General features: G+C 34.5%; 1 protein-coding gene across 2 annotated transcripts in view; it reads right to left on the bottom strand.

Annotated features, from left to right (window-relative positions):
- The window catches only part of LOC127549190 (formin-like), a 344,725-nt gene that overhangs the window by 113,348 nt on the left and 210,588 nt on the right, over positions 1–20,789 (bottom strand). For both annotated transcript variants that reach the window (XM_051977020.1, XM_051977021.1), the window contains one exon: positions 16,986–17,106. In XM_051977020.1, the coding sequence (XP_051832980.1) occupies positions 16,986–17,106 (121 nt within the window). The remainder of the gene's footprint in view (positions 1–16,985; positions 17,107–20,789) is intronic.

Here is a 20,789-nt window from a genome sequence, read left to right as displayed (position 1 = left end):
GGTATTTTGTTTTGACATTTTACAGGGAAATTCTGGTTGGAAGGAAGGTTCTTTGTTCACAAAAAGGATCATGACTTTGGGAAGCTGATGGCATGACTTGCAAGTGAATTGAATTTAAGTCAGGGAGGGCTGTGCAAAGTCACCAGTCTCATTCTTTCCTCTAGAGCCATCTGGGTCCAGTGGCAAGACATAGATCAGGTTTATTGGAGATGACCTGGATGCAGTGGGAGACCATGACCTTTTAAAATTAAGACTCTTAACAGGTCTCAGGCAACAAGAAACACAAATCCCCAAAGTGGACACTCCTTTCTCCTAGAAAAATGTTCTGCAAAAATCAACCCACCATGAAAGTTTGAGCTCAGGGGAAATCCCATGATGCTGATTCACTCCACAGAGGGAGGCTGGACAAGATCAAATTCACCTTAGTGTCCCATGATCATGGGCATTTTCTGTGAAAAAAAAAAAAAAAACTTAACCATAAGTGACAGGGCCAAGTGAAGGCATGCCAACATGCTTTAAGGCTTTGGAAAGATTTGCCAGGAAGGGCCACCGACTACAATCTTTGCATGAAATTGTCTACAGAGCTATTCAACAGCTCTCCCTATCAAACCGCAACTGAGTCAGAATTTCCATTCTGCTGATTGTAGTCATGCTGAACCTTGGTCTGGGACACACCAGCATTTCAATAATATTAAGACCTATGTACATTAGGTTCAACCTCAATGGTAGGCAGAGTAAGTAGCTGCCTATATGGCATGCTTTCAAGGGTTAAGAGAGACCCAGCTACTTTTCCCTTAGCTTCCACAGGGACTGAAATATCCACTATTAGAGATATTCCTTCAGACACTTCAATCACTGGCTTCTGAAGGTTGCTGTTAAAAAGAAAATATGTTATTCTGGAAGGGTAGCACATTAATGAAGAAGTATCTATAAACATTTTAGGAATAACAGATTAGACAGAGGAAGCATAGGCCCTCAAGGCAATTGATATAGGGAATTTAGTTTTGATTAGAATGGAGAAAGGGAGTCAAGAAAGGTCTGGTTTGGGATATGAGTATGCAGTCTAAACTGGAGCTGATTTAGTAAAAGTAGTATTTAGGATGAATCTAATAATGCAGTAGAGTCAGAGCTCAACCTCTAAGTCTGAAGGAATGGGTTTTAGGGAAGTATGGAGTCTCAAGGAGGGGGAAAAGGTCACCAAAAGAAAAAGTAATTCTGAAGAATTACTACTTTTCAACTTAACCTAGATCTGGTCTGGTATCCACTTATACATAGTCCTGGACTACATGTTTATTAAAAGATCATATCATCACAATGAAGAAGAATATAACCCTTGAAATTTAAAAAGATGTGTAATACTTCAATGACGCTCCACATAATGAAGTAGTAGTTTTAAAATCAAATGCAGAAAATGAACTATATGCAGCACTTCATCTTTATGTCTATACCTTTGCACTGACTGTGTTCTGTACTTAGAATGCTCTCCATTTTGACATCTCTGCCTTACTTTAAGGCTCAACTCAAATAGCCTTTTACAGTAGTCGTTCCAATTCCTTCTGCATCTCCAACCACCAACTCAAGTTTTCCCAACTACTTTGCATATATTTTGTATTGACCTATTTAGTATGTAAGTTCCTTGAGAGTAGGAATGATTTTTGTTATTTGGCCTTTTGTAGCATAGCACAGTACCTGACACATAGTAAAAACAAAATATATGCTTGTTGGTTGATGGAACTAACCCAGATAAAGTGATGCTTTCTTAAAGGTCATTTCTGATGCTTCAAGATATGATGGGGAAATTTATTCACAAGTTAAAAACTCTTAAGCTGTAGAATCAACATAAATCTTTAGCCCACTTTATTATTGACACAACAGTAGCTGATTACAGAAAAGTCAGTGATTAAAGATACTCAATTACTTTAGCAAAAGCAACCTGTTTTCATATTACTCAATCCAGGACACCTGCAAACCTTCTGCTGCCTTCCTGACCTCTTGGTTCACATTCCTGATTCTGCTTCAATTATTTAGTCACAATTAACTAATTTTCTATTTTCAAAGTAGTTCTTTAAGAGATATAGAACAGAGAAAGATGGGAAACAAATAAGGAGAAATGAGGAAAAGAAAAAGAGAGAAAGAATGAATAAGAAGGGGGAAAAGTAAAGAATAAAGAAAGGGAGGTAGGTAGAAGGGGGAGGGTGAAGAAGGGAATGTGGGAAGAAGATGGAGATGGGGGACTAAAAAAGGAGAGATAATCATGAAGAGAGAAAAAAGAAAAAGAGTGGAGATATGAAGGAAGGGAGAGAGGGGAAAAAGGAAAGGACGAGGGGGTAGAAAACAAGGAGGGAGAGAGAAATGGAAAGGGAGAAAAAAGACTGGGGAAAGAAAGAAAGAAAAGTACAATATTTTGGAGTCCGATTCTTTTTGTACAGCAAAATATATACTTACTTTGTATTTAATTTATACTCTAATATATTTAACATATATTGGTCATCCTGACATCTAGAGGAGAGGGTAGGAGGATGGAGGGGAAAAATTGGAACAAAAGGTTTGGCAGTTGTCAATGTTGTAAAATTACCCATGCATATAACTTGTAAATAAAAAGCTATTTAAAAAAAAAAAAAAGAAAGGAAGAAAAGGAGAGCAAAAGACTAAAGAAAGGAAGGGAGGAAGAAAGGGAGAGAAACAAAGTTTTACAGAGAAAAGGTTTACAGATAAAAAAGAAAGTTCAAAGGTTTGTTGGTTGATTGCTTTCACATTTTCATAAGCAAAAAAAGTGAGGAGGGAAGGGAAACAGAAGGAAAAATAGAGGGAAGGAGACAGTGAAAGAAAATAAAGAGGAAGAAAGAAATAGTAGGGGAAAAAAGAGGTTGAAAAGTTATTTTAAAAATTCAGAGTCAAAACTGTTGGATATGTCCTCTCCTGATATTTCAGATCTTGCTATGGGAACCACTGGCAAAGGGAAAAAGCTGGAAGCCTCTGCTAATCAATTTGCCACTGTCTTCAGATTTAATGCAATATTTGGCTCAAAAATTTTCAAAATCCCCAATTCCAGCTAAAATATTTACAAAGTCCTATGTGTCTCACTTAATGCCTATTAGGCAATCTTCTTTAAAACTCCACAGATACTTGTAAATCTGTCAGACGAATTGAGGTTTATAAACAAGGCTTTGTCATAAAGAAGACTGCAGTGTCAATCAGTTAGAAGCCAATATGTCTTAGGACCTGTCTGAAAACCAAAAGCACAACCAGAAATAGTTCCACGTTGGTAAATTAGACTGGACAATAGTTGGCCTGCCCTCAATTTTCAATGGCATTAATGGGAATTCTTCTGACCTCAACTACTTAAAGTCATACTCTCCTGAAAATCTATCACTGATCCAATCCCTTCTTGAGTTATGGCTTGGCGAAAGTTCTTTGGTCCAGATATTGCTGACAATCTATGTCCCACAGAGTGACAAGTTGGATTATTGTGGGATACTTGGAAGAATGATTCCTTTCTGTTGATATTTGAAATGATTTTGAGGATATGAAATGCACTGAAGGTCAGAACACCCAAGGAAGAGTCAATACTAGGAATAATGAAAGAAAGAAGGGAGATGGCTCAGAAAAGGTCAGTTTAGGAATACATTTTATTCTCAGTTAACTTTGTCTTTCAGTGTTGTGAAAAAAGTTTTAAAGCTCAAGCCCAGAAAGGGAAAAAAGGCAAAAAAAGGGTTTATTTTCTCTGAATCCTGTTTAGTCAGGTACTCATGGTAAGACTGGAACCATAAAGCTGCTTTATTTATTCTCAACTGTATTTTAAAAATTCCTTCTAAAGGTTATTACATGTAATACAATAAGCTAAAATCCTTGGCTTATAAATACTCACTTCAAATATTTGTTGGTTGATTGCTTTCACATTTTCATAAGCAAGCAGTCCTTTACAGATAATTTAATTAGTTGTTATGTGTAAGGGCTACAAATAATGAACTATTAGACAAATGGGGAAATAAAAGTGCTAAGTTGGTAAAAAGTCTTATTTAGTGTCAAATGATCAATGAGAAAGAGCTAGAATTGAACCTCTAACTCTGAATGAATTCGTATCTATTAAAAGGAGCTAGTTTTTGGCCAAAAAATATGCTCAGAGATCATTGGATTTTTGTGTAAATTGAAAAACAAAGCAAGAATACTTAACTAGGTTGAAAAAAGATTAGGCAAAGTCCTTAGATACAAAATTGTTTGTAGCATGGATAACAGCTTGCCTAACATTGTGATTTTATGTGTTTGTTTATACTGATTACTTGTTATGTAAGGATTTTGAAAATTTTAAATGATAATAAAGCAATTAGGATAATATTTTTAAAAGACAGGGACAGGGATAAGGCAGTTAATACACTTCCCCTATCCTACCTGCTCTACCTTTTTTAATTAACTTTTTATTTTTCCAAATATATGCAAAGACAGTTTTCAGCATTCATCTTTGCAAAACCTTGTGTTCCAAAAATTTCTCCCTCTTATCCCACTACTCTCTCTTAAAGACAGCAAACAATCCAATATAGGTTAAACATATGCAATTCTTCTAAACATATTGCCATATTTGTCATACTGTCAAAAAAAAAATCAGATCTAAAGAGAAAAAAACATAAGAAAGGAAAAAAAAAACAACAAGCAAACAACAAAGGTGGAAATATTATACTCTGACCCACATTCAGTCTCCATAATTCTCTCTTTGCATGTGGATGGCACTTTCCATCACAAGTCTATTGGAATTAGCATATTCAACAACTCATTGAAAAAAGCCAAGTCCATCACAATTGATCATCACATAATCTTATTGCTGTGTACAAAGTTTTCTTGGTTCTGCTCATTTCACTTAATATTACTTTCCATAAGTCTCTCTAGCCCTTTCTGAAGTCAGCCTGATGATCATTTCTTATAGAACAATAATATTCCTTAACATTCACATAACAAAACTTATTCAGCCACTCTCCAATTGATGGGCATCCACTCAGTTTCCAGTTCCTTGACACTACAAAGAGACCTGCCACAAATATTTTTGCACATGTGGGGCCTTTTCCCTTTTTTATGATCTTTTTGAGATACAGACCCAAAAGTTGTTCTACCTTCCCCCCCACCCCCTCTTTTTGTGTATATGACCAAAATGTCATTCTTCTCTAAGATCAGTCCCAGAAATCCAAAAAGATTCTGACTAGAAATGGGAGATGCCATCTTTGCTGAAGGCTTTCTCTAAATTGGTACATTCTGGAATTGATACATTTCTTTTTCTTCTCTTTTTTTTGTTGAGGCAATTGGGGCTAAGTGACTTGCCCAGAGTCACACAGCCAGGAAGTGTTAAGCATCTGAGGCCAGTTTTGAACTCAGATCCTTCTGTCTTCAGGGCTGGTGCTCTATCTACTGCACCACCTATCTGTGCCCAGAATGTTTTTGTTTCTTTTCCCCCACAATGAGTCAGGTATTAAGAATTATTACTGTGACTTAAAGCAAGTTTGTGTCTAACTAGGATCATAGGATTACATTTCTAGAGTTGAATAGAACTCCAGAAGTCATATAATCTCATCCTCTAATTTTACTGATGAAGAAACTAAGGCCTGGTGAAGTTAAAGTGTTTTGCCTAAAGTCAACATAGGTAGTAAGCAGCAGAGGTCCTCCTACTCCAAATGCTTAACTATTTCCAGTATTTACTCTGTTCCCTTGTTGGGGCACACAATTTGTCTGGGGAAGAAAATGTTTTAATATTCCCAAGTAATCTACAAACTTTCTGTAAGTTGGGTTTTCTTTCTTTTAAAATACAATCCTGAAAAAGGAATTCAGCTATAGGATGCAAGGTATCAATATTAGAACCATCAGGTAAAGGACAATCTAAGTTGAAGGTCTACACATTCTTTCAAGCATTCTATCAAAGTAATAAATATGATATAGCCTAAGGGTTGACCAAGCCATCAGTACCCAAAATCTTAGGACTTCTAGTTGTTTTCCTTTAATAAAAAGTATTAAATCACCCAATCGGACTATATTACTTGTAGAAACAGTTACGGAAAACTGGATGTCAATTCAGTTTTCAAGACACAAGTCAAAAGCTTTTATTAAGTATCTACTAAACATAAGTGGTTTCCAAGCTTCCATTAGCAAATAAACATTCACTACTATGTGCTAGGCACTATGCTAAGTTCTAAGGATATAAGAAGAGGCAAAAGCCTCTCTCAAGGAGACTATAGGGGAAACAATATGCAAATGACTGTATAAACAAGCTATATATAGAATAAAATGGAAATAATCACCAAATAATCTTTTACCATTAAAATTCCAAATAATCAATAGGGAAAAGGCTAGCAATAAAGGAGATTGGGAAAGGCTTTTTGTAGAAAGTGAAATTTTATTGGAAATTTGAAGGAAGCCAGGGCAAATTCTAATTTGTGAGTATTATATCCAAAGCCTTGTGCTAATCACTTGGGGAAACACAAAGGGTAATTAATCTTTGCCATGTGAGAATTTATAGTTTAACAAACAAAAGAGATAAATAGAATAAATAGTAGAATAAAGTGAGCGCCACAAAAAGATATATACAAACATACACACACACAGAGCTCATAAATATGTATCATTTGCAAATATTATTTTATACAATCTAATTTTTTCTTCACAGTTACCTGTTGAGGCATTTAAGTATCATTATTCTAATTTCATTGATTAGAAAGATTTAAAGATTTTAAGTGATTTGTCTGAAATCATAAGATTAGTAAATAACAGAGTTGATATATCATGTTTTCTGCTTCTAAATCTGGGGCTCTATTCCCCCAAACTACAAACTTCAAATGACTTTTCAGAAGAGAGATCACTTTAAGTTGCAGGGAGAGAGGTGAAATCATAGGCTTAAAACTTTAGAGCAATAAGGGAAAACAGAAATCATTACTTCAATTCTTTTATTTTAAAGGTGGGGGACTGAGGCACAGAAAGATTAAGAAATATTTCTAAGAACAAATGGATCATAAAAAAGAAGTGAGATCTGAACTCATTCATCTCTCATTAGGGAAGATGTCATAGGACATGAGATATTTACGTTGGGATGGATATAATTTTAACATGTGAAAATGATATGGGACAAAGGGCCAAGGGGATGACATTTTAGACACAGAGAACAGCTTGATCAAAGGGATAGAAGCAGAAAAATCATGATGCATTTGAAGACTAGAGCTTGGACATATACTGGTACTTGCATGAAGAACCATGCTTGGGAAGACAGGTGATTTCCCAGGAGATAAAGCTAGAAAAGGTCAAATGAAGCTATGGCTTGAACTCCAAGATTTTAGTTTTGACTCTTAAGGAAAACACCAAGGCAGTTATCATTCATACTCTTTCACATTGGTCTGATCAGCCATAGTAGACATACTCTAATTTGATTGTAATAGTAATATTATTTTGGTCCTCTTCAACAACAATCACTTTTAATTAAGACCAATTTTTAATTAAAATTAATTAGAGGGTTGAAATAGTATAAAATGAAATTCTAACTCACTCTTCACATGAAGGAGTCATAGTCATAGCTTTACCAGGATTTTTACTTAGACCTGCATAGGAACTTTAAAATATCCATTTTAACCCCATCATTTTATAAATGAGGAAACTGCGGTCCACTAGCATTGAATGATTTCCCTAAGATCAACCAGGTAGTAAGTAACAGAACCAGAAATCAAACTCTTTGCCTCCAGGAGACTATGTTTCCTTTCTACTATAAAACAATACTGCTTCTCCTCAGAGACACTTATATATGAAAATACAAAATTCTTCTGGTAATCAAACAGATGAACTAGGTTTCATTTTTCTTGGTCCTTCTTTTTGCACAACACAATTTGTCTTTGAAGGCATTCCATTTGGGAAATATGTGACCTTTCCCCATCATACTCCATTTAACTGAATACTTTGCCTCTAAAGTCACCACGATGCAGATCAACATTTTACACCCACTGTCTTTGTGAAATGCTTAATCCCATTCCTTAAGTTTGCTTTGTTGAAATCATTTTGCAAACATAAATCAAATCAAAGTATTTTTTATTTAAAAAAAACACTTTGCTTGCAAAACTAAATATTTTTGACACCATAGCAACATGCTCAGCACTCTGGCTAATGTATTGGGCCTTGCACTGCAGTTTAGATTTAAAAAAACTACTGGCACAAATTCATACTGGAGGGAAAGAAAAAAAGCTAATAAGCTAGTCAATAGTAGCTTTAAAATCCTTTGGTGATTGCTAAAGAGAGGTTCATTTCATGAATATAACTTTTTCACATACACGATTCTAAAAAAAATCCATATTATCACCATGAAGTGTGACATAGTAGAAGTTGGCCTCAGAGCCAAGGGTTCAAATTTTGACTAGTATATATTGGTTATGTGACACTATTATATAACTTCTCAAGGCTGTTAGCAACTCCCTACAGAGAATTTATGGGGTGGAGGTGGGGAGGTAGAACATGGATAAAAGTCATATAGACTAGGTAGGCAAAAGATTATAAATTGCATAAAAAGTACAGTCCTTACCTGAGAGTTTATTTTACTAATGATTTGAGAGCCATTACAAACATTTATAGATAAATCCTATTTTATGAAAATTCTCTTACAACAAAGTAAAATCAGCTAAGTAAAACTAATTACACAGTGATATCATCTAACATTTCACATCTGCATCTTTCATCCCTACCTCTCTTTAAAAAAAAAAATTAGAAATCTGTTTTTTCTCCCTTTCCACCCCACTCTGCTGGGAAAAAAGAAATCAAATTTCTTATAACAAATTTGTATGTAGTCAAGCACAACTAATTCCTCAAGTAGCTGCACACAAAATGCAAATGCATCATTCTGCATCTATAACTTTTCTGAAACAATATTTTACCACTGGTCATCTGGAATCATAAATGATCATTATAAAGATAAGCATTCAAAATTGTTTTTATAGTATTGTTATAATTGATTTTTTAAAGTTTTGTTTTTAACATTTATTTTATTTTCAATTAATGAAACAAAACAAGGATTTCCATAATAGCATAAATTTATCTGGTTCTGCTTATTTCATTCTTCATCATTTTATAAGAATGCTCAAAATTATTCATTTTTATAATGTTGATTTTATGGTATAAAATGTCCTATTTCTGCTCATTTTACTCTGTATCAGTTCATACAATTCTTTTCATGTCTTTTTGAAAGTATAGTCAATTCCCTCATATTTTTTATAGCACACATTCATTTACCATAACTTAATTCAGCCATTCCTTAATTGTTGTACATCCTTTTGGTTTCTAATCTCTGGCTAACACAAAAACAAGTACTATAAATATCTATGTACATGAAGAGGCCTAAAAGAGATCAAAGAAAGAGGAAACAGTTTTTATCCCTTTTATTGAGGCATCTGGATTGGTACTGACTCATTCATTCACTTAACAACCATTAAGCACCTACTATGGCAGGCACTAGGTGAGCAACAAAGATACATATGACAAAGTCTATAACACAGAAAAGATCAGTCTATAGAGATAGCAAAATCAGCACATGGTATTTGGGACAGATGTTGGAGGTAGGCAGAATTGTGCCCAGAATTGAATAGGAGAAAGAAAGTGAATAGGAATGCATTTGGGAAACTATGAAGTGCTTGATTCTCAAGACAAAAACCCTGTCTTTTAAATACAAAAACAAATGTTATCCTGTTTTATTATTGATTACAAATGTTAAATCACTATGGTTTGTGAAGAACTGATGTTATAGATATTCCAAGGGAGGTAGGGCTGGGGAGTTGAGATAGAGAGACAAGCAGAGAGAGAAAGACAGACACAAAGAGGGGGGGGAGGGAGAGACAGACATACAACCACACACATACACACAGAGATAGAAACAGAGACAGAGAGAAAGAGACAGAGACAAAGAAAGGGAGTTGGAGACCCAGAGACCCAGAGAGACAGAGACTGACTCATGGAAGACACAGATAGGTTTCAACATATTTTTAGTGACAACCTATCAGCAAAATTAAAGGCATATGGGATAACAGAAGAAGTGAATAATGAAAAAAGGAGATGGGCTGGTAATGAAGCAAAAGTGAGGGATCACAGATGGACATGTTGATTTCCTCATTGCTTCTCTTGGATGTTGCTTGTTTGTACATAGCTGTTTTCACATTTTCTTCCCCACCAGACTATAAACTCCTTGAGGAAAGGGATTTTCTTTTGCTTGCCTTTGTATTCTTAGTGCTTAGCACATAAGTTTAATAAATAATTAATGATGTGAGTAATCGGCACATAATAGGTTCTTAATGTTTATTCACTGACTCAACTAGCATATATAATTAAAATAAAAGATCTAGGTGTTTCATGAAATGCTATGATATAATATGGACAAGAGTTATATAAGATGAGAAGATATATAAAAGATTGTTATCTTCAGTATTGGAAGAAAACACACATAGATGGGATTATAGCTCCATTAAATTGTATGCATGAAACAATTCCAAACAAATCATATTAACAAATTATCTTTTCTCTTAAAAAAATTTCATTTATGTCAGTGTTTTCTTTGTGGTAATTAGCTTCTATGATTTCTAATTGCTTTATGCTATGCTTAGGACAAACCATTCATGTGATCACTTAAAGCTGTGGAATTGTGAGAACACGAGCATAATCACTATAATAGCAAAAGGTTAATATTTTTTCTTCTTCAGTGTAAATAATCTCTCTTAAAATATAGATTCACACACAGTGAATCACATAGTCTATCATACTCAATTTATATGTGCTAACTCCTAACTATCCAGGTAATTTAAAATTTTAATACTAACTTTCCCTTTTAAGCCCCATACATCACCTCTAAAACTTTATATCATGCTATCTCTGTCTGCTTGATATGAAGTATCTGATGGGCCTCAATGACTGTATATGAAAAGTTTCAAATTCTATGACTAGTTTCACAACATAAAATGCTTAAGAGATTACTGACATGCAGCCCTCTGGACACTTGCTTTCAAAAAAGAAACTATAGGGGATAATAGTCTTGGATTCTCCCTCTTCTTCTGGCCAAATATCTCCATTAAATAAATATTAGGAATCTGTGTGCCCATATACAAGGGAGTTTTCCTCAGTTACCACCAGGATGAAGTCAATGACTTCTCTACAGGATTTTTTAAACAATCAACTTGTTCAATCAATTCTGAAACAACTTACCACCCAAGTCTCATCTTGTGATCTTGTACATGGTTCTTGTATAAGGCTTTCCCAAATATACAATCTACTGATTTCCCTGGGCTACCACTCAAGTCACAGTAAAGACTAAAGACTCATGTTAGTCTTTACTTGGTGAAGCACAAAGAAAACTTTCATACCCAAATTATCTTTTGAAGAAGAAAATAGGATTGAAATTGTGATTACTTTTCCTGAATTAGGATGCTTCCTCTACTAATCCAGTTAAAGTAATGTGGAGCACAAACAAAGTGGGTCAAATGCTGTTCTTGAATCCAGGCCTTCTTGATATTGAGGCCCAGCTCTATTTACAATATTTTGCTGCCTCTCAATCAGGTTATAAATATTTGCTCAAGTCATTTAGCCATTGAGCATTTATTAAGCACTTATTACAAGGCATACTGGATGCTGAGGATACAGAAAAAGGCAAATAATGATCCTTGCTCTTAGTACTAAGTATTTGTCCAAATAATAGGTAATGCTGGAGATATTAAAAGCCAAAGTTTCAAACTACAAGCAAATAAACCACTCTGATAAGATGGTACCCGCAAGAGTACTAAAGGCACTTGGAGATTATTTGGTTATAAATGAATAAACTGTGCCCAAAAAGGACTGTCAGACTGCTATCATGACTGCTATCCATAAGAAAAGGCCATCCAGAAATAAAGGAGTAAGTTTTACTTCTTCATTGGACAAACGGATGATCATTCAACAAAACTTAAACTATTAGAGAAAAGCAAAGCTGTTTATGCAAAGAGTGATTGTGACTCATTAATCCACTAAAAGTAGCTGTGGAGGAGAATAAACAAATATGTTTTCAAGGAGTGGGGAATGAGTAGCCAAAAGTTGGTCAAGACTTTTAGCAAACCCTTGACAAGGTTCCACAAAAGATTAATTTCAAAATAATAAGTTGCAGTCAGATGTGGGGGGGTGAGAAAGTTGTTTTATCATAGACAGTGAACTGGTTCAAAGACAATAAATCAAGGATAGGGATAAATGAATAGTTTCCTGGATAGAAGCATGTAAACAGTGCTGTCTCCTATGGATCAGTGCTGGGACCATTCTTTGAGTATGTGTCAGGGACTGAGGAGGGACTTACATTTCACTGTGTTAAGGATCTGTGATTCCATCAATGTGGATACTTTCTCCACAAGTACAAAATACATCTCTGTGACATAGTACATTTCATATCACTTCATCCTTGGTGGACCTCGTGTGAACACCAGGTAGTTTATTGTTTGGACCTATTTGCTCAAAAATAGAGACTAGTTGATTTATGGGAGTTCCTTTGAAAAAGTAAATTTTTTTACGTTTACACTGAAAAATATAAAAATTATCAAATAAAATAAGTGCTCTATGATATATTTGGGACTTAAAAAATAGATATCTTTCAAGTAAAACAGCTCACTTTTACTTTATCACTATTGTTTTCTTTCTATTGCCTACATTTAGATTGTATATGTTAACATATTTGGGGGGAAATTGTAACCTGCATGTAAAATAATATAGTATCTTATAATAGACATATTATAGATACTATAATATAGTATCTTAAAGATAAAGTCTAGATCTTTTCCTCCTTTCAAGGAGGAGAAGATAGTAGAAAATTCCAGAATAGCTATGAAGGGGGAAGTTGAAATTTCCATATAAAGACAGTCTAAAAAATAACATAATTCATCAGCCAGAAAAGATGAAGGTCAAGGCAGGACAAGGTTAAAATATATAAAATTGTGGATAGGATAAATATGATCCCATGACTTTCCCATAAATGTGAGAAATCAGCCCCAAGTATTTCTTATTGGCACATAAGAAAGGAAGTGGTTCAGACAAGTGTGAAGAAGTATCTGGAGAAAATGTCAACATACTTAGGCTAACCCATCCTAGAATAAGAAAGTGTATATTCCTTTGTCATGAAAAGGGCTCTCAATCAGGAAGATTTTAAGACTGAGAGTTCATAATGTGCATACTGGTTTCAAAAGCAGTCTTCTCCAGCCTTATTAACTCATTCCTTCTCAAAGCAGGATCTTGCTATGATATTGACTAATTTCCTATCCTGTCCTAGTTTGATTCTTTATACCCAAAAGGCTCTTGATATAGATTGTTGACTGATTTAGAAATATTTATTTTTTCTCTAAGATGAGCTATTTTGAGTATGCCGTCTTTTCTGGACTCTTCTGGGTAGTTTGCTCCTCCTGTGCCAATAAACAATACTTATTCCTCAGAAGTCATTTATTAAAACCTGTCATCTTTGCAGCCAGAATTAATTTTTCATCAGCCAGGATAAAATACCACTGTAAGACTGTGATAAACAAATGTGGATTTTTGGAGGGGTTAACTGATTTCCAAGTTGTTTACAGTTATACTGATCTTATTTTTGAATGTATAAAAGCACTGACATTCATAGAACAATTGTACTATCACAATTTTTTTTTTCAATTTTAACAAATCCTAAAAGGGAAACATAGTTGTGTGTGTGCGCGTGTGTGTATGTGTTTACTTAACAGAACAAAACAGAATTAAAGGCCATAGAGTTTAGTCTCAGTTCTTTTTGTCTATGTTATTCATGGATAGTTATGACATCTCCTATGCCTTCTGAGTCCTAATCTGTTAATAAAAGAACTTTCAATCTCCTATCTAAAGGAATTTTAAAGTAATGGCCAAAGGATGGATTTCTAAATTTTTAGAATATTAAATACCAATAGTATTGGGGAGGGAGAAATATGTGTCTGGGGCAGCTGTCCCACTCTGAATAGGAGTAAGGTGGCATAAAGGAATAATTTCAGGCAGGATGTGCACTCTCATAGTCAAAACTTGTACCTAATTCTATCTTTGTTAACATATGGTAACAGTGGTAGCAGTTATGAATTCCTCAGTGCTTCCTTGTCATTTATCTCCTTCCAGACAAGTAAGCACTTCCTTGAAAATCTGTCTGTTTCTGACAAAAGCTGTATATTTATACATGCCATATTTATCTTTAACTGTTTTAGAATATGTATATATTTATGGGGGTTTTTCCATAAAAAGACGAGTATATCTTCTTTTCTCTCCCCCTCCATCTCGCAAATCAGATTATATATTCTTTTAAAAATGCAGGTGATCCCTTTGATTTCCTTTTCATCTTCTCATAGAAACTACCCAAAACTCTATATATAATGAGTGCTCAGTCATTTTATAGAGGATCCTATGATCTGGAGTTAGTTACACTTGTATGAAATATTTTGGCTTGTAAAGCATAAGAAAACATTTAGTTCCATGCCCTCATTTTAGAGAAGAAAATTAAATATTGAAAAGGGAAAGGAGACTTATCCAAGATCATATATACAGAAATAGCAGATCTGTAGTTTCAACCTAAGTTATCTGACTCCAAATTCAAAAGACTGTTTCCACTATCTACCTCATTTTCCTCATTTGTAAAAATGGGTATAATATTAGTACCTACCTCCTAGAGTTGAAATGAATATTTGTAAAACACTTTGCAAACTTTAAAGAACTCCATAAATGCTAGTTTTTATTGTTGTTATTGATACTATAATCTTTATTATTGACACTTTGACTTAGTCATGGTCATGGACAATATCTATCTTTGATTTATGTGTGAATACTAATGAAGTTTGGTTTAAATCCCAATGCAAAGTGTAACATCTACTCCAGCTAATGTTGTTCAAATTATTTACTTCTAAACGACTGTGCCTGTCTAGAAAATTAGAGCCTGGTGCTTCTTGGGATTTTCTAATCACATCTGGTTTAGCTTTAGATATTTTCTGGGGTTTTGCCAGCAGCCATGACACTTTAATGGCTACAATAAACCTTAGAACCTCATCAAATCTTTGCTGTATGTGTGAAAATTATGTCCTCTTCAATTAAACATTTAATCTAAATTCAAGCCGAGATCTTATCAACAGGGAGGTTAAATCTGAAAGAGAATGTTGCATCAAACAAATCCACCATGACTTTGGCCAGTCTGCCTAGATTTAGAAACAAAGAAAATCATAAAAGAGTCAATGGTCCATATTTTCTTTAAGTACATACTGGGCATCTTTTTATCTATGAAAAAAAAAAGAAAAAACAATGGCATCTCTAAAGATTCCCAGGTATTTTTTGTGTAAGATCTCAATGTGTATACTGAGGAGGAATACACTATTTTTAGCAATTTTTAAACAATGTTTAAAATCCTTTGCTGTAACCCAACATAAAAAGAAAAACAATGGAAGCAGTATCTCTAGCTTTCTCTGTGAGGCCACTAAACTGGAGCTGGAGGGCCCCCATCATTTCCTTACAATCAACTAAGAAGAGTGTCAGCCAGTCAATAAGTGATTCTCAACTAGACCCCTGTGTTTCCCTGGAGGAAAGAAAATAAATCAAAGTCAGGAGTTCCAGTGGAAACCACCACCTTCCAACTCTCTTCTCCGGCACCCTCCTGCTTCTGACTTTGCAATTTATCATCAGAATCATAGGGATGTCAAAGTGAGGCAGCCGAGGCAGGAAGACCAAATGAGGCAGCCCCCGGATGGCAAGTTAGAGAAGGGGAAAGATCAAACGGAGATCAGGTTTCCACACAAAGGACTACATGAGAGGGCAGGCCAAGGGTTTTACAGGGGCCAAGAGATGAGAAGAGATAGAGCACTCTTGGATGGCTCTATTGAATAAACAAGCACTGATCTTGCCCTACCATTGCTGACCTTTGCAGCTGTCTTGAAGGTGGATTCAGTTGTTGCAAAGGGGAAGGATAAATTGCTATAGGATGGTTTTCTCTGTTTTACTACAAGAAGAAATTGAGCTTTAAGGTCAACTAGAAAGAAGACAACATATACCATCAGGTCTTAAGGAACTGAGAAGGGAAGACCAAAACGACCACAAGTTCCTATTTTACATTTCTAAATGAACTGCCCATTTAGTCAGATTCACTCCTCCAACTATATCAAAAGAGGAAGAAACCCACATGTTTCTTTAATAAAATTTACAAGATATAAGTATTTTCTTGTCACCACCTCACTTATTTAAACAACTTTTATGCCTAAAGTAAAAATAAATGCTTATTTCTACATCTGGAAGATAATTATCTCGATTTTATTTCAAGTTTCAGGCTGTAACTAGTCAAAGAGTTAAATTTTTGAGTTTCCTATTACAATAAACATTTTTAAAAATGTTTATTTTATATCTTAGCATAAAAATTTTCCTAGTCGAAGTTTTTCATTTCCTCAGACTCCTCCTTTGGCACATGGAGCTCCATTTCCACATTAACACTGTTCCCAAGTCTTTCTTACAGCTCCTCAGTTGTATTTATACCAGTACTGAGGCATCTTTATGTTCTTGGGCAAAAGGATGTCTCCATAGTTAAAATGCAAGTCTCTGGAAATGCCAGAGGAAAATTCTTGCCTAAGAAAAGCATATTTTCACCTTAAAAAAAAATAAAGTTGGGGGGAAATGGAAGGGTCCTCCATTTAACATTGAATTATTTCAAAATATGAAATAAGCAGAAAGGGAATGTAAAAAGAAATACGGTCAACTTCCTATGCTTTGCCATAATGTTCCTTCCTCAGTTTACATATATATCAAAATATGAACATTTACATATATGTGTATGTAAGAAAAATGTACAGTATGAAAACAATTTAACTATTTTAAACCTACTACATTAGAAAAAAAGGATGGGAATTTTCATAAGACTGTGGAACGGTATGACAATCATATATATCAATATATACTAACCAGTAAACAATTCTACATCTAAAAAATGCTGCCAATTATTATAATAATAATGGAAAAGTGTCCAATACCTTCCAGTTGCCTTTTCAGCTTTCTCAAATCTTTAATGAGGTCTTCAAATTTGACTTGGGCAGCCAGAAAAAAATCCTGTGGTTCAGGGAGAGGAAAAGTACTCTTCTCTGTTCCTGCCTCCTAAAAAGTAAAACAAAATAAAATTGTATAAACATAGAGAGAATAAATAAAGCACAATCCTCCTAGCATTACTTATAGCTCTAAGGTATACTATTGATGGGGAAAAAAGATGTTTTGTTTAGTGTTAGAATAACAATCATAATGTTTTATTCTTTCTAGTTATCAACCATGTTCCTTCTCTGTGTACTTTCCTTTCCTCCAGAATCATTTTGGTCTTGTTTCTGTGAATCTAAATGGGTTAGATTTCATTTTGACTTGTAAATCAAAAAGAAAATTGTTAGGTATATGCTGATCTTGGAAACTGTTCTTAGGGATAGAGAATTAGACATTTGAAGACAGCTTTAAATTTAAGGTTTGAGTTCCTCATTCTGACAGTTAAACAATTTATCACAGGAGTAGATTAAATAGGTAGCTTAGAAGGCGACTGGAAAAGGATTACATAAAACTCAAATATTTAGTTGTCTGGTTATAATGAATCCTTGAGATACCCAATAGTCTTCTTATAATTATACACAACTTTTTACTTGCTTGATTCCCCATTATGATATAAAATTTCCATTAGGTTCATTTTTGTTTGGATCAAAATAACTGAAAGCCTTTTCCAAGATGTTATTGGATTCTTCCCAAAAAAAGTTTACTGAAGACATGTGGACAGATTCATTTTACTAACTTTAAAACACTGATTATATTCAAGGATGCATCAGAATAGAAGAACCTGAGGAACATTTTGAGAGGCTACCATCTCAGGAATTTTGTGAAAGAAATCTTCTGTGTTGCAAATAAGCTTATTCTCAACTGTGCTTTTCTTAGGACAAACCCTGGCTTGTCCTTTTTTGATCATATTGGCCAAAAATTTGTGTTTTGGTTGTAATATCAATTCAAATAGTGTTGGCATTTCACAATTTGATTCAAGAAAGGCTCTATTCTTTAAAAGATAACCCACTTGGGAACCCCCAGTTTTTCAATTTTGTTTTATTGACTGTTTTATTAATCAAAACTTTATGAAAAGACCTAGACACACAAGGTGTCCTACAGTGGTGGGATGTGATACCTAATTAATAAATCACCTTGAGGAGGTCTCCTATCTCCCTTTTTCCCCTTCATCATCATTTAAGAACTCCACTACTTTGTGAACAACTAGGAGGAGGAAGGTTTTATTTTGCTCTTAAAGTCAATCACTCTTATCTGCTTTAAAAGTCTCTCTCTTTTTTTTTTTCCCCCAAGATTTTTGGGACTTCCTTTTTTATGGAACCCCTACAGTTTTTGTAGCAAGGTAACATGCTGGATAGAACGTTTGCTCATACAGTCAAGAAGCCTCATCTTACTGACTTCAGATCAAGCCTCGTACACTTACTAGCTGAGTGACTCTAGTCAAGTCACTTGACCCTGTTTGCCTTAGTTTCCTCATCTGTAAAATGAGCTTGAGAAGGAGGTATCAAATCACTTCAGTATCTTTGCCAAGAAAACTCCAAAATGGAGTCAGGAAAAGTTAAAACAAATGAACAACAGCATAGTTATTATTATGCTTAATAATAATTTCCTTTCATTAAGTCCTCATTTGTCTTATTATAGAGAGATGGTTTTGGCTTCTCAAAAGCTATACTAACTAAATGGAATGAGTCCTTCGAGGCCCTATTGAGATATAAAAGCTTTGAATAGAGATCCAATAACAGTTTGGGTATGTGTCACCTAAGAATGAGGAAATAAAGTGAAATTTCATCATCAAGAAGCTGATCCCTAAGACTTTTTTTTTCCTGTAGCAACTTTTGAACTTAGCCAAGTTGGTGGAGGCAGGAAGATATAAATATTGAGGAAATCACAAACCATTTATTTGTTTATCAGGGTCAGTGTTAGAATAGTACTGGATAAACCACTAGATGTAGAGTTGAGGAGACCCATATGATTTTGGGCAAATTACTTAATCTCTCTTAAACACAGTTTCCTCATCTATAAAATTAAGGAGTTGGCTTAATGGCCACCCATATCTATGATTTGTTTATTTTAGAAATATCAGAAATAATAATAATAGTTATCATTTATATAGCTCTTTAAGTTTTCAATGTGCTTTATACATTTTCACTCATTTAATCCTCACAACAATTCTGGGATATAAATGGTATTAAGAACTCGGTATTACAGATGCAGCAGCTGAGGACGATTATTCCCCTCACTCAGGGCTATGAAGTTTCTTTATTTAAAGGCCCACAAAACAAAGTTTTTGTTTTTACTATAGTCCGGCCCTCCAACAGTCTGAGGGACAGTGAACTGGCCCCCTATTTAAAAAGTTTGAGGACTCCTGTCCTAGACTATTCTCATTTTATTTATCTTAGTCCTCTGGCAAATCATATACATACATAGCTCTTTCTAGTTTGTTACAAGTTATGTGTATATTTTTAAAGATAATAATACAAATATCTAAATGTTTTCTCTATCCCCCCTCCCACTCTATTCTTGAACTCTATCTCCTGTTAAGCAGACTGAAGGCCTACTAAGGGCAAAAAACATGTGGTATTTTGTAATCTTTTCACAGGGTCTAGATACAGTGGTTCTCAAACTTTTGTTTTCAGTATCTTTATCCCATTAAAAATTATTGAGGATCTCTCCAAAGCATTTTTGTTTATTTGGATTATATTTATAGATATTTACCATATTGGAAATAAAAACTATTTTTGAATTTGTAGACTCTCTAAAAGGGTTTCAGAGATCCTCAGGATTCTCTAGACCATACTTTGAGAATCAGTGGAACAACAGCTCTCAAAAGTTGTCCCTAGGACTCAGGTCTCCTGGATGTCAAAACCATTTACGCAAAAATACTGACAGCTTAACTTCTAATATAATAAATATTGATAAGTATAACTCACAGTAAAAAATAAAAATAAAAAGCTCTTTGAGGAAGTTCTGAATAGTTTTTAAAAGCACAAAAGGGTCTTGAGATTAAAATGTTTGAGATCCACCTATGTAGAACAATGTTGTGTAGGCAGCCAGGTAGTGCAATGGAGTACTAGATTTGAAAGTCTGGAAGAGCCATGTTCAAATCTGTATCTGGGACTTACTAAGTGTGGGATCACTTCTTTATCTGCAATATGGGGATAACATATAACTCATAGAATTGTGAGAATCAAATGTACACATTTATACACACACACACACACACACACACACACACAAAATGAGAAATAATTTCTTTGTAAGCCTAAAAGTGCTTTTTAAGTATTATTGTTCATTTGTATCCAACTCTTTATGACCCTATGGACCATATTATCTAACAAATTTTCTTGGCAAAGACATTGAAGTGGTTGGCTATTTTCTTGTCTAGCAGATCAATGCAAACAAATGACTTGCCCATAGTTACAGAGCTCATAAGTGTCTGACGCCAGATTTGAACTCAGTTCTTCTTGACTCTAAGCCTACTGCTCTACCCCACTGAGTTACCTAGCTGCTTCCTTATAAGTATTAGTTGTTATAATTATAAATGGATAATCAAGCAGAGTAGCTGCCATTATTTCCTTGCCATATTTTCCCATTGAAAGTACTACATTTCTTGAAGACCTACACTTTGTTCCCCATGTTCTTTGTTCTTCTCCATGTGTTGTGGGTTCAATGTTTTAGCAATGATGAGTAGAACACATGTAATTAAAATAAGATGATCATTGTTAGACAATTTTCCTTTTCTTTGGGAAATC

Source organism: Antechinus flavipes, chromosome 2 (assembly GCF_016432865.1).
Source record: "Antechinus flavipes isolate AdamAnt ecotype Samford, QLD, Australia chromosome 2, AdamAnt_v2, whole genome shotgun sequence".
NCBI lineage: Eukaryota > Metazoa > Chordata > Mammalia > Dasyuromorphia > Dasyuridae > Antechinus > Antechinus flavipes.
This window is presented reverse-complemented; position numbering and strand designations above follow the sequence as displayed.